This window comes from Ictalurus furcatus, chromosome 11 (genome assembly GCF_023375685.1).
Source record: "Ictalurus furcatus strain D&B chromosome 11, Billie_1.0, whole genome shotgun sequence".
NCBI classification, from domain to species: Eukaryota; Metazoa; Chordata; class Actinopteri; order Siluriformes; family Ictaluridae; genus Ictalurus; species Ictalurus furcatus.
This window is the reverse complement of record NC_071265.1, coordinates 19,235,167-19,252,446: the sequence shown is the minus strand read 5'-3', so window position 1 is coordinate 19,252,446 and position 17,280 is coordinate 19,235,167. Positions and strand designations below refer to the sequence as shown.

Here is a 17,280-nt window from a genome sequence, read left to right as displayed (position 1 = left end):
ACTGCGAAGCCCAATGTTTTGCTGTTTTTTATTTTTTCCCTCCTGAAAATCATTACAATATATCCTTTCCATCAGAATGGAGCGGATTTGATTTTTCCACCAACCCCCCCCCCCCACCCTTTTGTCCGTGACTTTTTGAACACATCTGTTTGATATCAGTGGAGCTGCTGAGGTCATCAGTGCGCTGATCTCCATGATGATTAAACTGAGGCCAGGTCATCTTTTGATGACATCATCACCTGCTGTCAATCGTCTACAGTGCCCTATGAAACAAATAACGTTAAAAAAAAGTTTATAATAATAATAATAATAATAATAATAATAATTCTTTCCATCGTTCTTCAATGTAATCTTTTCTTCACAAAATTGGTTTTTGTGATTATATATTTTTATTGTTATAACACGAAACACACAAATATATTTAAAAAAGAGAGAGAGAACGCATAATACAGATGCCAGTACAACCGACCGAAATGAATCTTTATAGTTTTTATCAATATAAAATTGTGTCGGTGTAGACAAACTAATTAATATTAATGTTTTTTTCTATCCTAAATCTTCATATCTGAAATATTTCAGTTGCTGTATTGCGCTTTTTTTCAGAAGACTTCAGATATGTTTCCCACACCATCCTGGAAGATGACTTACATTTTATCCTCGCAGTATATATTTGATGACCAGCATCTGTTTCTGAAATAATCTTCAGATGGATATTGTCAGGGAAACGCTGTGTAGTTTGTGCAGTCGGTGCGTTTCTATCCCCAGCATCCTCACGAAGCCATGGACTAGCGAAGAGCCCAGCGATTCTTATCTGCCTGCAGGACGGCCCATTAACAGATGATTGATAGACGTCATCTCCGATGCAGGACTGTCATTTTGTTGAGTGTTTAGCCCTGACCCGTCTCTTATATCACTGAGGAATCAGTGACACGGAAACATGACGACCAGGAAGCTATAACGCAGGCCCATGCTGTCTGTGTTTATACTGTGTGTAGAAGCAATAACATGTCAATCAGTGTTGCAGCGTCTTTACAGCATAAATATGAAGCATGTAGCGTCAGTTGGAAAACGTACAAACGTAGCGCACGACGTCAAGCGATTCAAATAGAGCCTGCCTTTTCAGCACCTTCTTTTGTTTTGGTTTTGGTGCTTGACGTTGGTGTTGTCCTTGAGCCTTATCCACGCATGTTTTACATGTTTGGTTTCTTTTTCTATGTTTTTAATCTACTTTGCTGTCTTGCAGAGGTTTAACAGCCCTGCCATTTTCTATTAATTCCCATGGGATTTAGTGCTTTTTTCGCTTCACAGTCTGCCTCATTAACGCGCCGCGTGTCTGTGAAGGTGCACCACGGCGGCAGCCAACGGCGCGAAATAGTCCGTCATCAGTTTACCGTCGGCTCCGAGTTTCTCCCAGCACGGCTGCGGTTATGAGATTAGGAAATATTACGGCTACGGCGCAGGATGCGATTTAGACGAGACACTTCAGCGTAGCCTCGACGAGAGATTCCCGTATTTCCTCGACGGCATCCCCTGAAACAGAGCTCTCCAGCACTACACTACCCCTAAGTAGTGTGAGCACAAATCAGGCCCTCTGTCTCACGCCTTAATTCTCTCGTTCTGTCCCCCCCCCACACACACACACCCCCGAGGGTATACGCCCCTTTCTTCATGTCAGGAGGTTCCGCAAGTTATTGTCTTCCATAATTAACCGGTTATCAAACAAGAACATTTCATTAAGATACAATTACCAGCTAATTCTGCTGGGGGGCCACCTGCCATGTCGGGATTAAGAAGGCAACATGGTGCTCGTTCACACAGGCAGCAGGTCCCCATTTGTTAGTTCTAATTCCTCGAGACCCCTCTCTCTCTCTCTCTCTCTCTCTCTCTCTCTCTCTCTCTCTCTCTCTCTCTCTGTGACGGCTTCAATTGCTAATGAATCCGCTCACTTTGGAATAATTAGAAATCCTTAGGCGTGTTAATTTATTTAAGAGTCGCTGTCGTTAGAGCCACTCATTAGCTCGGGTTAAATTAATTTGAAACCCGAGCTGCCGGGAGCTCCTCGAGAGTTCATTATTACAAAAGCCATACAACCTCGTTCAATATTTAACTGTCAGCAACGCAGGGACTCAAACTTGGAGCCTGCGTTATCACTGCTTAAGACTAATCATCTCGTTAGCGCGGAGGTTCCCGGGACGTTTGTTTGCTGTTTTTGCGTCAGCTTTAGGAAGCTAGTACGGCGCGGATCAACGAAGCCAGCGATCGGACGGCCTTTACCTTAACCTCGGCAGTCGCTGTCCGCTACTTTCAGCTTGCATAATCTTGCATAATCAGATAGGACAGATTTTTCTGTGTGTGTGTGTGTGTGTGTGAGGAAGTTATTCTTGTGAACACTGGCCACTGCGTATAGTGAGGTCGAAGTTGAACGCCAGCGTCTGTTCGGTTGTGTTTTTACACGTGCGTTTGTGCGCGTTTCCCAGTAGCAGCATGTATGGCATTAAAGCTTAATGGTAATTCTATCTACAGTATAGCAGTCAGAGCCAGGCCCAGCCATATGTAAATGTTTAAATCATGTTGCTCTCCTTTCTTTACTCACGCGCTGTAACAAGCTCCCTGGAGAGCAGCAGCACCACTGTTTCTCCTCATCAGTTTAAACGCTGTTGCCACGCTCATCACTTTAATGTTGTTTTTCTCATCAATTAAACCACGCTGCTGCTGCTGCCCTCGATACAATGTGACATCGGTCTGTCCACAACTTTTGTCCATATTTACACTCATCAGCTAAAGTCCCGCTGTTGTTCTCCTCAATTTCACTGCATTTATTTATTTATTTAATAAAAAAATTTTGCGGACGGGGAAAATGATTGACATGCCATTATATTAGCCTACATTCCAATCTCGCCATTTCTCAGACTTCATTCCTTTGCTATAGATTGCCTTCCCTGTTAAACCGTGCCGTCTTTTCTTCTCTTTTTCTCACTCTCACTCTCTCTCTCTCTCTCTCTCTCTCTCTTTGTGCTGTTCCTTTGATGTGACACCCACTCTGATAGAACGATGTGCCTTCTTAATGGACTCTCCAGCAGAAATGCTGAAACCGATTTCCTTTTGCATTGTCTTGGGCCGGGTTTTTGGGGACGACACAGTTGATGAAATTACACTCCTGTGACGGAGTTTCGTACAATAATCCCAGACGAAGGGAGAGAAAATAGTTCATCTGGCTTCTTTTTTTTTTCATGAGTGGGGTAAAAAAAAATATTTTAAATATGTTTGACACAGAGCATCTAATGTGGTTGACATGACACTGACCATGGCCTTGGCTCAGGTCAAATGGCTGAAGACTTGCACTGTGTGTGTGTCTAACCACTGTTGTGTTATCTCTCTCTCTCTCTCTCTCTCTCTCTCTCTCTCTCTCTCTCTCTCTCTCAGGGGTATAAGAGAAAAACAGAAGCGGCTAAGAAGGAGTACCTGAAGGCCCTGGCAGCGTACCGAGCCAGCCTGGTTTCCAAGGTAACAGCAGGAGGAGGGGGTCATGTCTTTGATATGTACGGGTCAGTGGTGATGGGGGATGAGCTATATTATACATTAGATGGAGAAATTCAAGAGAATCCCCTGGGAGGGGCTGTCAAGGGAGTGTGTGTGTGTATGTGTGTGTGGATGCACCACCATGCAAAATTAGACCCCAAACAGTCCTCTTAGAGAGAGTGAGTGGAGTGTGTGCGCGTGCGTGCGTGCGTGCGTGCGCATTAGCTTACATTTTCCTTTCTCTATAAGAATAATATACATTATACATTAAGGTTGTGGGAGAAGGGGTTGTTTTTTTTTTCCCCCAGCTCATCCATTAGATTTCATGAACTGATATATTACTCAATTTCATAATGGCAGAAATATGCATAATCCATAGATCGATAGCCGATTTCTCATTTCTGAAAGCATTTCGTCTCAGGGTGGTTTGAACAGTATCTGTGTAATGGATCGTTTTATTGCGTATTTTCATCTACATAATAAAACACACCATTTTCATACCGCTAATTTCACAGCCATTGTTTTCCTTTTCAAAAACGCAAATTGCATTTTCATGCTAAACACCTTCGCCCTCTCTCCCTCTGCGCATCTCTCTCTCTCTCTCTCTCTCTCTCTCTCTCTCCCTCTGTCTCTCTCTCTCCCTCTGTCTCTCTCCCTCTGTGCATCTCTTTCTCTCTCTCTGTCTCTCTGTCTCCCTCTGTCTCTCTCCCTCTGTCTCCCTCCCTCTGTGCATCTCTCTCTCTCTCTCTCTCTCTCTCTCTGTCTCTCTCTCTCCCTCTGTCTCTCTCTCTCCCTCTGCGCATATCTCTCTCTCTCTGTCTCTCTCTCTCTCTGTCTCTCTCTCCCTCTGTCTCTCTCTCCCTCTGCGCATATCTCTCTCTCTCTGTCTCTCTCTCTCTCTGTCTCTCTCCCTCTGTGCATCTCTTTCTCTCTCTCTGTCTCTCTCTCCCTCTGTCTCTCTCCCTCTGTCTCCCTCCCTCTGTGCATCTCTCTCTCTCTCTCTCTGTCTCTCTCTCTCCCTCTGTCTCTCTCCCTCTGTCTCTCTCTCTCCCTCTGCGCATATCTCTCTCTCTCTCTGTCTCTCTCTCTGTCTCTCTCCCTCTGTCTCTCTCTCTCCCTCTCTCTCCCTCTGTCTCTCTCTCTCTCTCTCTCCCTCTGCGCATCTCTCTCTCTCTCTGTCTCTCTCTCTCCCTCTGTGCATCGCTCTCTCTCTCTCTCCCTCTCTGTCTCTCTCTCTCCCTCTGTGCATCGCGCTCTCTCTCTGTCTCTCTCTCTCTCTCTCGTTTTCTATACTTCTCTCTCTCTCTCTCTCTCTCTCTCTCTCACTCTCTCTCTCTCTCTCTCACTCTTTCTCTCTCTGAGCTCTTTGGCCCAAAACAAGAGGCTTGATTAAGCTATGAATGGTGTATTCATCAAGCCCTCCTCCCTCAGCAGCTCCTATTAAACGCCTTTCTCGTCCTTCGTCTCGCATAATTAAATATTTCGTCAAAATCTGTTTCTCGCAGACACTTTGATTGATGCATCAGTGAACTAGCAGGCACTGAAAAGAAAGAAAATTGGGGGAGGGGGGAATGTGGGGCGGGGGGGGGATGAGAAAAAAAAATGAAATCACCACCAAACTTCACAGCACATTCAAGGTCTTCAAGGCTCGAAACATATATTTATGTCGAGAAAATCACTGTTGTTCTTAAAGGATGTTATTTTTCATATATCTCTTCAGAGAGGTTGTAGAGAGCGTACTTGAACTAAACTGAAAGAGAGACGTGATTGTGCGCGTGGCTGAAGAAGCTAGCTTTTATGCGGCTCTCGGAATGGGTATGCACCTGGCGGCATTTTGTACGTTAATACGTTATTGTGAGGGTTTTGTCTCGATAAATGTATGTTGGGTGATTATGAGAGCCAAGTGAAAGCAGCCATTTTTAAAGGAGGCCCTCCTCCCTCTTCAGGCATAATACAAATGTCAAACGAGATATTAGCATTTCTTCCAGACACATCGGCTAACTGCGGAAAAACTCCGATCGCAGCGTGGTCTTTCAGCTCGCTTGTAAACATGTGAAAAGAAAACAGCGGCGAATTCACAGAGATAGTTTACCGAAAATCGTGTTTGCAAAATCTGTTTTCGTGACACGTGAGCTGCTTAAGCGAATAAAATGAAATCCTCTGTCCATATATCCATCCATCAGAGGGTTTGTGTACGTAAACCCGGGGGTTTTAAAGCGATGTGGTGTAGCAATATTAAAAAATGACTTCCTGGAGCACTTCCAAGTCCCATTGTTTAATTTTAAGATGGATTTGTTTGGAAATTTCTAGAAGCAGGTGACTTCTGTCAAACACACACACACACACACATACACACGCTCAAACACACTCAGCCGCGCTCACATAGTTTCCCTATTTTTGTTTCTCCGTGGGGGTTTGGGTTTTTTTTTTTGTAAATGCATCACTCCGTTCCTCCACCTTGTACTTTCATATCGATCATGTCTTTCGCACAGTTCCGTATATCTGAGAGCTGCGCTCGTAGATCATGCCAGTTACTGTGACAGCTAATGAAAGTACCAGCTTTTCATCATACAGTCTAAACGCTGCCAATAAGCAAACAATAAATGGCAGTTATTTGGACACACAGATTTGCTGTGCCTGTATAGCTCTCTGTATAGCCTAGTTCTTATAGTTCTTATCAACAAACGCTTTTTTTTTAAGGTAAGACATTTTGTCCGTTCGTGTTATTGCATTATTCTTGCTAGCATACTTGCATGCGTTTTTACATTGTGTACTGTTTGCGTTGTCTTGACTTTAAACGTGTTCTGACATTAACACGTCGTATAATTAAAGTATCTCTGTTTTTTGATTTCCCTTTTAATCTGATTTTGTTGTTCTGTCTCGTTCTGTCAGACCTACAATGACCCAGTGGAGAGTAAAAGTGCCCAGTCCAGCCAGCCCTCACCCCACATGATGCCCCCTAACCCCCCGCTGTACAGTGTGCCCCCTCAGCCTTCCTCTCCTTATTTGGGCCCGAGTCCCTTCCCTCTAACCGACCTACAGAGTTACGCAGTGGCCGGAGCACCCCGGCATGCGCTGCCTCGCTCGGCCATGCTGCCCGCACTCAGTGCCTCCCCTCCAGCCTCGTTCCAAATCAGCCCCCCTCTACACCAGCAGCTCTCCCTGCACCAGGGCTCGCTCCTCAACCAGCCAATCCGCATGCAGCAGGTCCAGTCGCAGCCAATCATCTCTCACCAGATGGGCCTTCAGGCCTCACTCCACTCCCCGGCCCCAGGCCAGCAGGTTAGTTTCGCGCACAATATTAAGTTTTCAAAGCAAAACCTCATACTAGCTAGAGTGCAGAGCGAGCCAGGTCTCCAGCGGTGTGTGATTACAGTATGTTGTAATGAGGTGTGATGTTTTTGACTCGGGGCAGAGGCGTGCTCGGTTGCTGTGTTGTTTTGTGAGAGGAAGGTGTGCGCTGAGGTGTCATCTGAATCAGCAGAGACGTGCAACGTGTGAATCCGAGTGAAACTGCCTGATTTTAGAAACTCTCTCTGTCTGCTTAGCACGTTTCTGCAAAGCCGCTAAAGGGGAGGGAAAAAAACATTTAAGGCCCAAGGAGGAGGTTACAGTTAGAAGATTGAATGTCAAACTGTAGCTGCATTTCTCCCCTCCTGTGTTTCTAAATTGCTCATCATCTTTTGGAGAATTTGATTTAAAAAAAAGAAAAAAGTTTTTTTTAAAAATCCAATTTTTGAAGTCCTTTCAATGTAATAGTTAATGAAGATGCCTCTCGCTGTCTCTCTTCTCAGGGTTTCTCCCACTTACAGTCAGAATATCAGAAGACTGTGGGAGGCTCTCAGTCTCCTGGAGCTCCAAACCCAGTGGGACAGAACCCTGACTGGGACAGTGAGTACTGCAATCGGGAGTGTGGAGGAAACCACTGCAGGTGTGTGTGTGTGTGTGTGTGTGTGTGTGTGTGTGATTCTTCCCTTCCAATGACTCTTAAAAACAAAAAGCACTCCCATATCAGATACTGAACCCAGTTCTTTGACCCCCCCCCGTCAGTCAAGCCTTTAGACAGCAGTGATTTGCTTAATATCTGTAGGGTGATAATTCATATTGTAATTTTCTGCCCATTTAGGATATTTAAGCAGCGCTGAATTTTCAAAATTTGGTAGTTTTTTACCATTTCCAATTACATGGCCTGTTTTCTTTCTGTGTCGGTTAAATTAGACCAATTTTGTCGTTGACATGTTCAACAGTTTGAGTGTAATAAACGCTTTAGGTTCAACCACGCCGATAGGGATGCTTTATTAATATAATGGACACTAGGTTATTGTGTAAATAAATAAGAATGTCAAATTCAAACAGTCAAAATGATGGCTATGACCGGTATGGAATTCTGGGTTAGGAGTCAAAAACCTTGACCATTCAGTGAATGACCGAGCATTAAATCTAGACTATAAGGCTAAAAATATCTGTGGACATTTAACCATTATATCCATATCTTCACATTGGGTCTTCCCCCAAATTGTGGCCACTAAGTCGGAAGCACACAGGTGTGTAGACTGTCAGTCCCTCCAGGATTTGCGATTTTGCGAGCACTGGAACGAACGCAAACTCAAGCAAACTCCGCAACATTATATCAGGAGTTTGCAATTTTTCTAAATTACCGCAGATTTTCCCACAGATTCGGGTCAAGACGCATCATGTGATGTCACCACCGTCTTCGATTCGAGTACAGCTAAAAGGTCTTATTTACCAACAAACATCGCTGCAAAAGAAAACCACTGCAATTTCGCCGATTCAAGTAGTTTCCCGCAAAAAAAAATTTTAAAAAAGCGCAAAAGCCGCAGCAAAAATCAAGCATTTTTGGCCACAACAATCACCAAAAAAATTAAAATAAAAATCCGCGAAATTCTGTACGGACTGATTTGTATGCTGTAGCATTACAATTTCCCTTCACTAGAACTAAAGGGGCCCAAACAGGAAGTCGTGGTTTGCCAAAGTTAGAGTGGAAGAGTCCTGACCTCAACCCCCCCGAACACCTTTACTCGAAATAATGAGTTACTAATTCCAAATAACATTGAGTCAAAAATAACGGCCTATCGAAATAACAACATACTGTAGCACTTTTCAAACCCTTTTATTAAAACTTGTGGTTCAGGGTGTTCATGTGTGCTTGAGACAGACTTGAAGCAACCATTCTACACTCTACACTGTGCTTATTCAGCTGATATATTTCAGTATTTACAGTAATCTATCAGATACACCTGTGTGTTAATGCGATAGAGCAGCACCAGACCTCAAATACCATGGCACAGCAGCCTTGTCTATGTCCTTTTTTTTTTTTTCCTGTCCTGTGCTCTGAGAGAGTGTGCTCTCCGGCCCATAGGTGAACTGTGTTTAAACGACTGACCGAGAATCTGAGAGACTGACAAAGTCCAGACTCGTGTAAAAAAAGCCTGAAAGCAGAAGAGTCGCGTTTATACGTTCACATCTGGAGTAGTTTGGACAGCATAAAATATGGCTATCAAGATTTTTCGCTGGATGATCCTATTTTGTAGAAGTGTATGAGCTATGAATGTTGTCAGACTTAAATTGTTTTTTTGGTTTTTTTTGCAGTGGCAGCATGATAGGCAGGGACAAGCCACTCTACCTCACTTGAAGTGAATGGAGAAGAAACAAAAAGACGATGTGTGACAAAAAAAAAGTGATGAAACAACACCAGGGAGTACCCTACACCTCTCCACCCTTTCCCCCGTCACCTTCTGTTTTTACTCAGTGTCATTTTCATTCGTTTTTAGAAGGATGTGTACGCGTGTTCTGAAGACTACTAGTGATCCTCTCATTTTTTTGCCAAGCACTTAAAATGTACAGGCCTCCCACTGGAGACCTTCCAGAGCACTCTTACTTTCTCTGAATTTCAAAAAAAAATAAATAATAAATAATAATAAAAAAAAAAACAACATAGATATATTAAAGGAAAAATTAAACAAACTACCATAAACCTGGCCCTCAGGGCAAACGAGCTTTAATTAAAATAGAGGAAAGCTTTCCTCTTCTCGATTACTTTCTCATGCCCTCGTTTGTTCTTTTATTTATTTCTTGCTTGCTACAATTTTTTTTTTTTGGTTGTTTTTTTTTGTTTTGTTTTATTTTGTTTTTTAGCCAATAACAGGTCCTGTACTGTAGAGAAATACTCTTATGATGAAGTCATTAAAGACCAACATCTTACTGTAGGTCCATCTGATACTCTGTGAATTTTGAAAAGATATTAGTAAGGTCAGAAAAGAAGAAGAAGAAGAAGAAAAAAAAGAAACAGGTGAATAGATAAATACATTTAATAACTTTTCTTTCTTTTTTTTTTGTAATTTTAAAGACCTTAATAGGTCTTTAATAATCTGTCACAGTGTGATTGTAAATATCACTTTTTTTGGGATCAAAATTGGAGAAAAAAAAATAAAATAAAATGAAGTCCAGATATTTTTTCTTCTTTAATATGACTTATAATTCATTAATTTGTATTTTAAATGGTATCCTATGAGCGTGTGCTGGAATGTGTGCAAATGAGTGTGTGTGTGTGTGTGTGTGTGTGTGTGTTGAAAAATTGATCAGCCTGTGCAGATATTAGAGGAGTGTTTCACACGAACACAATCTTGCATTAAATCTGTGCTCACTGGTGGATTGTCGAATAAAGATTGATGGTTCAAAACCATTACAAACTTTATGACCCGCGTCTCCGTTCGGGATCTGCAAAAACTGCAGCTCGGACCGTGTAAATTAGCAGAAAACCCTGACCCAGGCCTTTTGCTTGTAACATTTTTCCAAACAGGCTTGTTTTAAGAACCGAAATTGGTTCAGGATTCGATTGGCTTTGTTTGTTATCTCAGGTTGTACATTTCAGACGGATGAAAAACGGGGCCAGGTTTTACAGGAACTGTACTCTATCTCAAATACACACCCCCGCCACCCCCCACCCCAGTATTAAAACAAAGGCATTCATTTAAAGGCAATCAGAGTCGTTCTTTTGGCCTGGTCTGACTGATGAATCCATACCAGTGCAACATTTAGAGGTGAATTTAAACCGTGCTCAATGTGAGATATTTCAGCACACATTTAAAACAACAGTGGGTCTATAGTTTTCTAGTAGCTTTGCTAGGTGTTATATTGTGTTGATCTCATCCTTATGTTTTGTGGGAAAAAAAATAATACATTTGATCATTTAGTCAAGCTTTTTTTTTTTTTTCTTTCACTGTAGCATAATATTTTAGTTTGGTTAAAAAAAAAAACTTTTAAGACATTTAATTTGTGTACAAACCTGCCAATTGTAGTTATTTTATTTGTAAAGCCAGTAATTATAATTATTTTAAATTGTTACCAACTTATCCTTTTTTTTTTTTTTTTGCAAGTTGCCCATCAGTTATTTAATTGTTTAACAGGTTTCCTATCTATTTATGAACAAAATGAGATCATTTTTGCATATAACTACATTATTTCGTTTGGATTTTTTTTTTGTGCTTTTTTGGTTTGATGAAGATTGCTTTTGTTTGTTTGTTTGTTTGTTTGTTTGTTTGTTTGTTCGTTCGTTTTTTTACTTTTTGATACTGGCCTATTCTTTCCTTGCAGCCAGGTAATTTTGTGTCACTATATCTTTTTGGTTTCATTTGTCCGTAATAAAAAAAAAAAATGTTAAAGGTGAAATAAAATGGTCTTTCTTTATTTATTTATTTATTTCGTATCTCGTTCAAAACATCATAATGCGGTTACAAACACAAACACATTTCACACACACACACACACACGCTGTTTCAAATATCTTTTCATAAAAGACAATCTCATAAATGGTTGCTCATTTTCACCTCACATAAACCTGAGTTAGTACTAAATAGAAATAATTTTCGAGAGCGAATTAGTTGAACTCTGAATACATGACGTGAATGCCGAATTGCACGACCTGCACAGGAATAAAAAAAACAAAACAAAAAAAAGAATAACTAATAAGACGTTACAGCATATACGGTCTGATTAAAACAAATGCATTATAGAGGTTGTACGTCCACAGAGTTTTGATATTCTATAAAGTATCTGATGCTTTTTCTATGCAACATAGTGTGAAATGAAAGCTACAGTATACTGTAGGATTGCTGAGCACCCCACTTCCCCAAACGCCATTATATGTTTTATTCATACCACACCAGGCACCTCTGCTAGTATTGAATTGGCAAATAGATCATTATTGAGCAATTGGAAACCTGAAGCACCATTCCGTGCTATGACACACATTATGTGGAAATCGCAGTCATACATTCTTAATGAAACACAAGATAATGGGGGGGCTGGAAGGCAAGAAATGCTCTGTGCGTGCTGTAGCCGTTGTGTTTGTGTCTCCTCTCACATACACTTTCACATACAGAATGTTTCTGTACCGGTTTCTGCTACGTACACTGCACACTGACGCAATAGATTTAATAAGCTTCTTGGTGAATATTTGTGCTTTCAGCTTTTTCTGTGTGTGTGTGTGTGTGTGTGTGTGTGTGATTGTTAATGTAATGAAAGACCTTTAGCTTATCTCTACTGTTTACCTGCAAATACACCCATGTTTTACTGCGCTTGTGTAATGTGAACAAGCCTGCTGTCTTTAATAAATAGCAAACTCTGCACCATGATTTCTCTACTAACCATTTGAAACGGTATTTTTTTAAAAAAAATAATGCTACTACTAATAATAATAACTATTAGAAAGTGTAAAAGTAAAAAGACATGAGCAGGTGCAAGAGATGGACATATGAACAAAAAGATCTAAAGTAGTCAAAGAGGCCGTTTCTTACTCGCTAGAGAGGAACTTTCCACTCGTGCAGCAGCTTAACTTTGTGGTACAACGTGCACTTAACACTCTCTTTGACAGGAGATGGATATATATATATATATATATATATATATTTATTTTTTTTTTTTTTTGCTCTCCCGTCTGGCCTTTTTTTTTTTTTTTCGTTCTTTGAAGTGGTCGTGTAACGTATGGGCTACAGTTTCCACGTCAACATTTTAATCTAACAAAGCCACATACAGTACGTAACTCTTCTGCTTTTAGTCTTTAACAGAGCAAGTCCATATGTAAGGCATGGTCTTAATCCTGTGCTTCATTTTCTTATTTCTTCTCTTTAACAATAGCCCAGTCAGGGAGTGAGAGAGAGCGAGAGAGAGAGAAAGAGAGAGAGAACGAGTGCGAACAGGCCCAGGAAACGTGGGCGGATTTGACAAGAAAAGAGTTTCAGTTTCTTCCTTTTATAAGATGTTTCCTTTTCCGTTTTTTTTTTTCTTCTTTCTTTCTTTCTTAGATTCAGCAAGAAAAAAAAAAAGTTTCAAAAGACAGAATTTGCAACCTGCATGATAACTGTGGTAACTGTATAAGGTGCCGGGTGTTTTGGTTCTGAGAATTTTGCAGAAATCATAACGCTGTAGCTATTGTAGCATGGCTTTGTTTATGAAAACGCATTGAACATAAATCATACAGTAGGACTGTAAGTCTGAAGAAGTTAAATCTGCAATGTTGTGATGAAGAGAAGATCATTCGGTGATATTTACATGTCAGCGTTTGTTAATGTAATGTTAATGTAATGCAAAACTGTAAAAGCCCTTACATGCTGACAGTTAATGATAAATATTTCCGAGTAGAAGCTACATTTCAATAACAAAGCTTCAAGGAAGATGGAGAATCTCAGCGGAGTTCACCTTGTGCACCACCTGTGTTTGTTAAGCACACAGTAACTGGGACACAGTGGGTGTCTAGATTGTGTAGATAAAGCTATAACACACAGCTCTATGGTGGCAGGAAGTTGTGTTTGAACGAACAAAAGCTTCTTAGTTCATTAACCTTTTTTTTTTCTCTTCTTTTCTTTCTTTTTTTATGGTGCTGCTAGCTCTCGACAGCCCACATCACCCTGATAAACCATATGAGTGGCCATGTTGGAACTGAAATAACAGTCGTGTTCCTGGGCCTCAACTGATTTCTCTTAACTCATATCAGAAGTATGAGTCAAAACTTTGAAACTACAGAGTTAACTCTGGTTCTCACAGTTTTAGAGGACATCACCAAAATAGAAGCTACTCAGCTACGGCTAATAATGAAGAAATACAAACATAAAACATAATAATAATAATAATAATAATAATAATAATAATAATACCATAACCCAAGAATATAGTAGGAGTTCAGCATGTGAAGATATGTATACATGTATTGCGTAATATATTTTAAAGCTGCGGCATGCAACATTTCTATTACACATAAAGTAGCATTAATGATGCCAGTTTTTAAAAAAAAAAAAAAAAAAAAAACAATAAATAAATAAATACATAAAAACACAACAAAGGAAAAGATGAAGCAAATAATATAAAGTGTTGCAGTCCAATAATTACCTGTTTACAGTGTATTGAAAGATTAATTAAGGCCAGAGGGGTTCCTGCACATGGAGATTTGTATCTGTGTTTATTCATTTCCATATTTGTCCCAGTTGCACTTTCATTCATACTGTCATAGTGTTTTTATTTATAATGTCTACTGAAAAATGACTGCTTTACTATATATTAGTTATGTTAGTTATGTTAGTTAACACACTGATGTCAGGATGGCTGATATGTCACATAGTACTATATAGTGTATTATGGACAAATAACCTGCAACAGCACACAAAAACCCACATCCACATCCACACACACACACACACACACACCCAATCCCACAATAAGGCACATCTGTGTCCTTCTACGCAATGCTTTTGTCAGGAATCCAATCAGGAATTGAAGATGAAAGCCTGCAATTTGTGTGTGTGCCTTTAATTTACTTAATCAGGTTTGTTCTGAGTCTCCACATGACCCTGTGGCGGTGATGCGCAAATGAAAAATAACACAAATGAGAATGCCTGTGAAAAATTATTAGATTGTCAAATTAATAACAACAACTCAATAAAAGAGCACACAGAGAGGAATGATTTTTCTCAAACAGTCTTAAATGAATCAAGTCTTTGATTTGTTATTGGAATGTGTGTGTGTGTATGTGTGTGTGTGTGTGTGTGTGTGTGTGTCAGATCTTAAGCAATTAATTCTACAATTATATATAATCACATATCTCTCTCTAAAAGACGTGATATTAAAGAAACAGCGACCCATATACACATAGTACATAGAAACAAATTAAGCACAGGAGACAACTGTTCTAGAGAAGAAGAAAAAAACATGTTTAGGGCAAATCTCCTTCATCAGCTGTGTAAGCAAAGTGCTTCTGAGGTTGTAGGATGTGAAACCAGTAGATATAGCAGTATTTGGTGAGAGTGGTGTGTTTGATACTGCCATAGTGATAAAACAATGAAGCACATTTAACACAAAAAAAACCTGATGAAATAGGATAAAACCTTTTCTTCCCATACCCTGAGTATATGTACACCATGTGTATACTATATCTTAGTGTATATGTTTGTGTATATAATGGGGTGTGTGCAATTCTCTCAGTTCAATCTCTTGCAAAAGACGTCCTGGTTCAATAAAGGTTAAATGGAAAATAAATAAATAAATAAATAAATAAATAAATAAATAAATCAAGTGCTGCAGCCCTTGAGGACTTTGTGCGAGCAACTCTTAAAGCCATCTCTGATGTCTGAGTCACAGAGCCATTAAATGTGCAGTTGTGTGTTGATGTTCTGCCATTCGTGCATTCCTCACATTGCCCTGATGCTGATGTTGAGATCCTGGACCATCCACAGATGCTCTATAGGGTCACTTGAGGGTCAGCAGATGCAGGATGGACATCTGTGCTGCCAGTGTGTTGAAACCTACTCATGACATTCAAAGAAGTATAAGATGCACAAGATAATGTTGTACTAAAACAATACAATTGAATCCGAGTATTACAGTTCCCTCCGAAACTATTGGAACAGCAAGGCAGATTCATTTGTTTGTTTAAGATTTGAGGTTTTATTTCCGGTATTTACATCTAGATGTGTTAAACAACATAAAGCATAGAACCTTTTGTACAAGACCACCCAATTTTTAGGAGAGCAAACATATAGGAACAGATAAGTCTTGAATAAATTAAACTAAATAACACTTAATATTTGTTGTATATCCCTTGCTTATAATAACTGCATCAAGCCTGCACTCTCACTGATATCACCAAATTGTTGGTTTCTTCTTTTGTGATGCTGTTCCAGGCTTTTACCACAGCCTCTTTCAGTTGTTGTTTGTTTCAGGGGGTTTCTCCCTTCAGTTTCCTCTTCAGGAGGTGAAATGCTGCTCAAAAGATTTAGGTCTGGTGATTGAAACTGCCAGTCTAACCCCCTGATGAAGTCCTTTGTTGAGTTGGCAGTGTGTTTTGGATCATTGTCTTGCTGCATGATAAAGTTCCTCCTGATTAATTTGGATGCATTTCTCTGTAAACTGTCAGGCACTGTGTTCCTGTCAACTTCTGAATTCATTCTGCTGCTACCATCATGAGTTACTGCATCAATAAAGATTAGTGATCCTGCTCCAGAAGCAGTCATGTAAGCCCAAGCCATGACACTACCAACATCATGTTTCACAGATGAGCTTGAATGTTTTGAATCATGAGCAGATCCTTTCTTTCTCCACACTTTGGCCTTTCCATCACTTTGGTAGAGGATAATCTTGGCTCCAGAACTTTTGTGTCTTGTCTCTTTTTTTTTGGGAATTCCAATCTGGCTTTGTGATTCTTACTGCTGATGAGTGGTTTGCATCTTGTGGTATAGGCTCTATATTTCTGCTCTCGAAGTCTTCTTCGAATGGTGGACTGTGATACCTTCACTCCTGCCCTGTAAAGGTTGTTGGTGATGTCACTAACTGATGTTTTGGGGGGGTTTTCTTCACAGCTCTCACAATATTCCTGTCATCAGCTGTTATTTTCCTTGGCGACTCGTTCGGTGTCTGCTGCTCAGTACACCAGTTGTTTCTTTCTTATTTAGGACATTCCAGATTGTTGTATTGGCTATGCCCAATGCTGGTGCAATGCCTCTGATTGATTTTCCCTCTTTTATCAGCTTCAAAATGGCTTGCTTTTCCCCCATAGACAGCTCTCTGATCTTCATGTTTGGTTTATCCTTTTTAACAGCAAATGCAGTCTTCACAGGTGAAACTGAAGGCTAAAACCAACAGTAGATGTTCAGAACTATTTAATGTTTAAACAATTAGTCTAACAGGATTGAAGGATTACTGGGTAATAAGAAACACCTGTGAGTCGCATGTTCCAATATTTTTGCTCCCCAACAAATTTAGTGGTCTGGTACAAAACGTGCTATGTTCTATGTCATTTATCATCTTTTTTTTTTATCTCAAACCCAAATGTCTTCAGTCTAGAGCAAAAACAAATGAATTGACCTTGCCATTCCAATAGTTTCAGAGGGAACTGTATATATAATTTGCTTATACAGAGTTTGAACATACACTTTTTCTGGCTTATTTAGCATACCTTACAATGAACAGTGGACATTTGTGGACAAACTACAGCTTTAGAGCTAGTTATTATTATTATTATTATTATTAGTTTTATTATTATTCATATAAAAATATGAAGACGTGTTCTACAGCATTCACTATACAGACAAAAGTTTGTGGACACCTGACCATCACACTCATATGTGCTTTTTGAAAATCCTGTTTCAGATTTATTCCTCCTTTACTGTAATAACAACCTCCACTCTTCTGAGAAGGCTTTCCAATATATTTTAGAATGTAGCTTTGGGGATTTGTCCATTCAGCCACAAGAAC

The 17,280-nt window shown here is 40.1% G+C and overlaps 1 protein-coding gene across 6 annotated transcripts in view; it reads left to right on the top strand.

Moving 5' to 3' along the window:
* tox2 (TOX high mobility group box family member 2) overlaps window positions 1–11,778 on the top strand; it is a 114,694-nt gene extending 102,916 nt beyond the window's left edge. For 4 of the 6 annotated variants that reach the window (XM_053637052.1, XM_053637051.1, XM_053637054.1 and 1 more), the window contains exons 6-9: window positions 3,424–3,504; window positions 6,412–6,801; window positions 7,314–7,450; window positions 9,130–11,777. In XM_053637052.1, the coding sequence (XP_053493027.1) occupies window positions 3,424–3,504; window positions 6,412–6,801; window positions 7,314–7,450; window positions 9,130–9,172 (651 nt within the window). In that variant the 3' untranslated portion in view covers window positions 9,173–11,777. Of the gene's footprint in view, window positions 1–3,423; window positions 3,505–6,411; window positions 6,802–7,313; window positions 7,451–9,129 lie in introns of all 6 variants that reach the window. The other 2 variants (XM_053637050.1, XM_053637049.1) reach the window with 1 other exon arrangement.
* The last annotated feature ends 5,502 nt before the right edge of the window (window positions 11,779–17,280 follow it).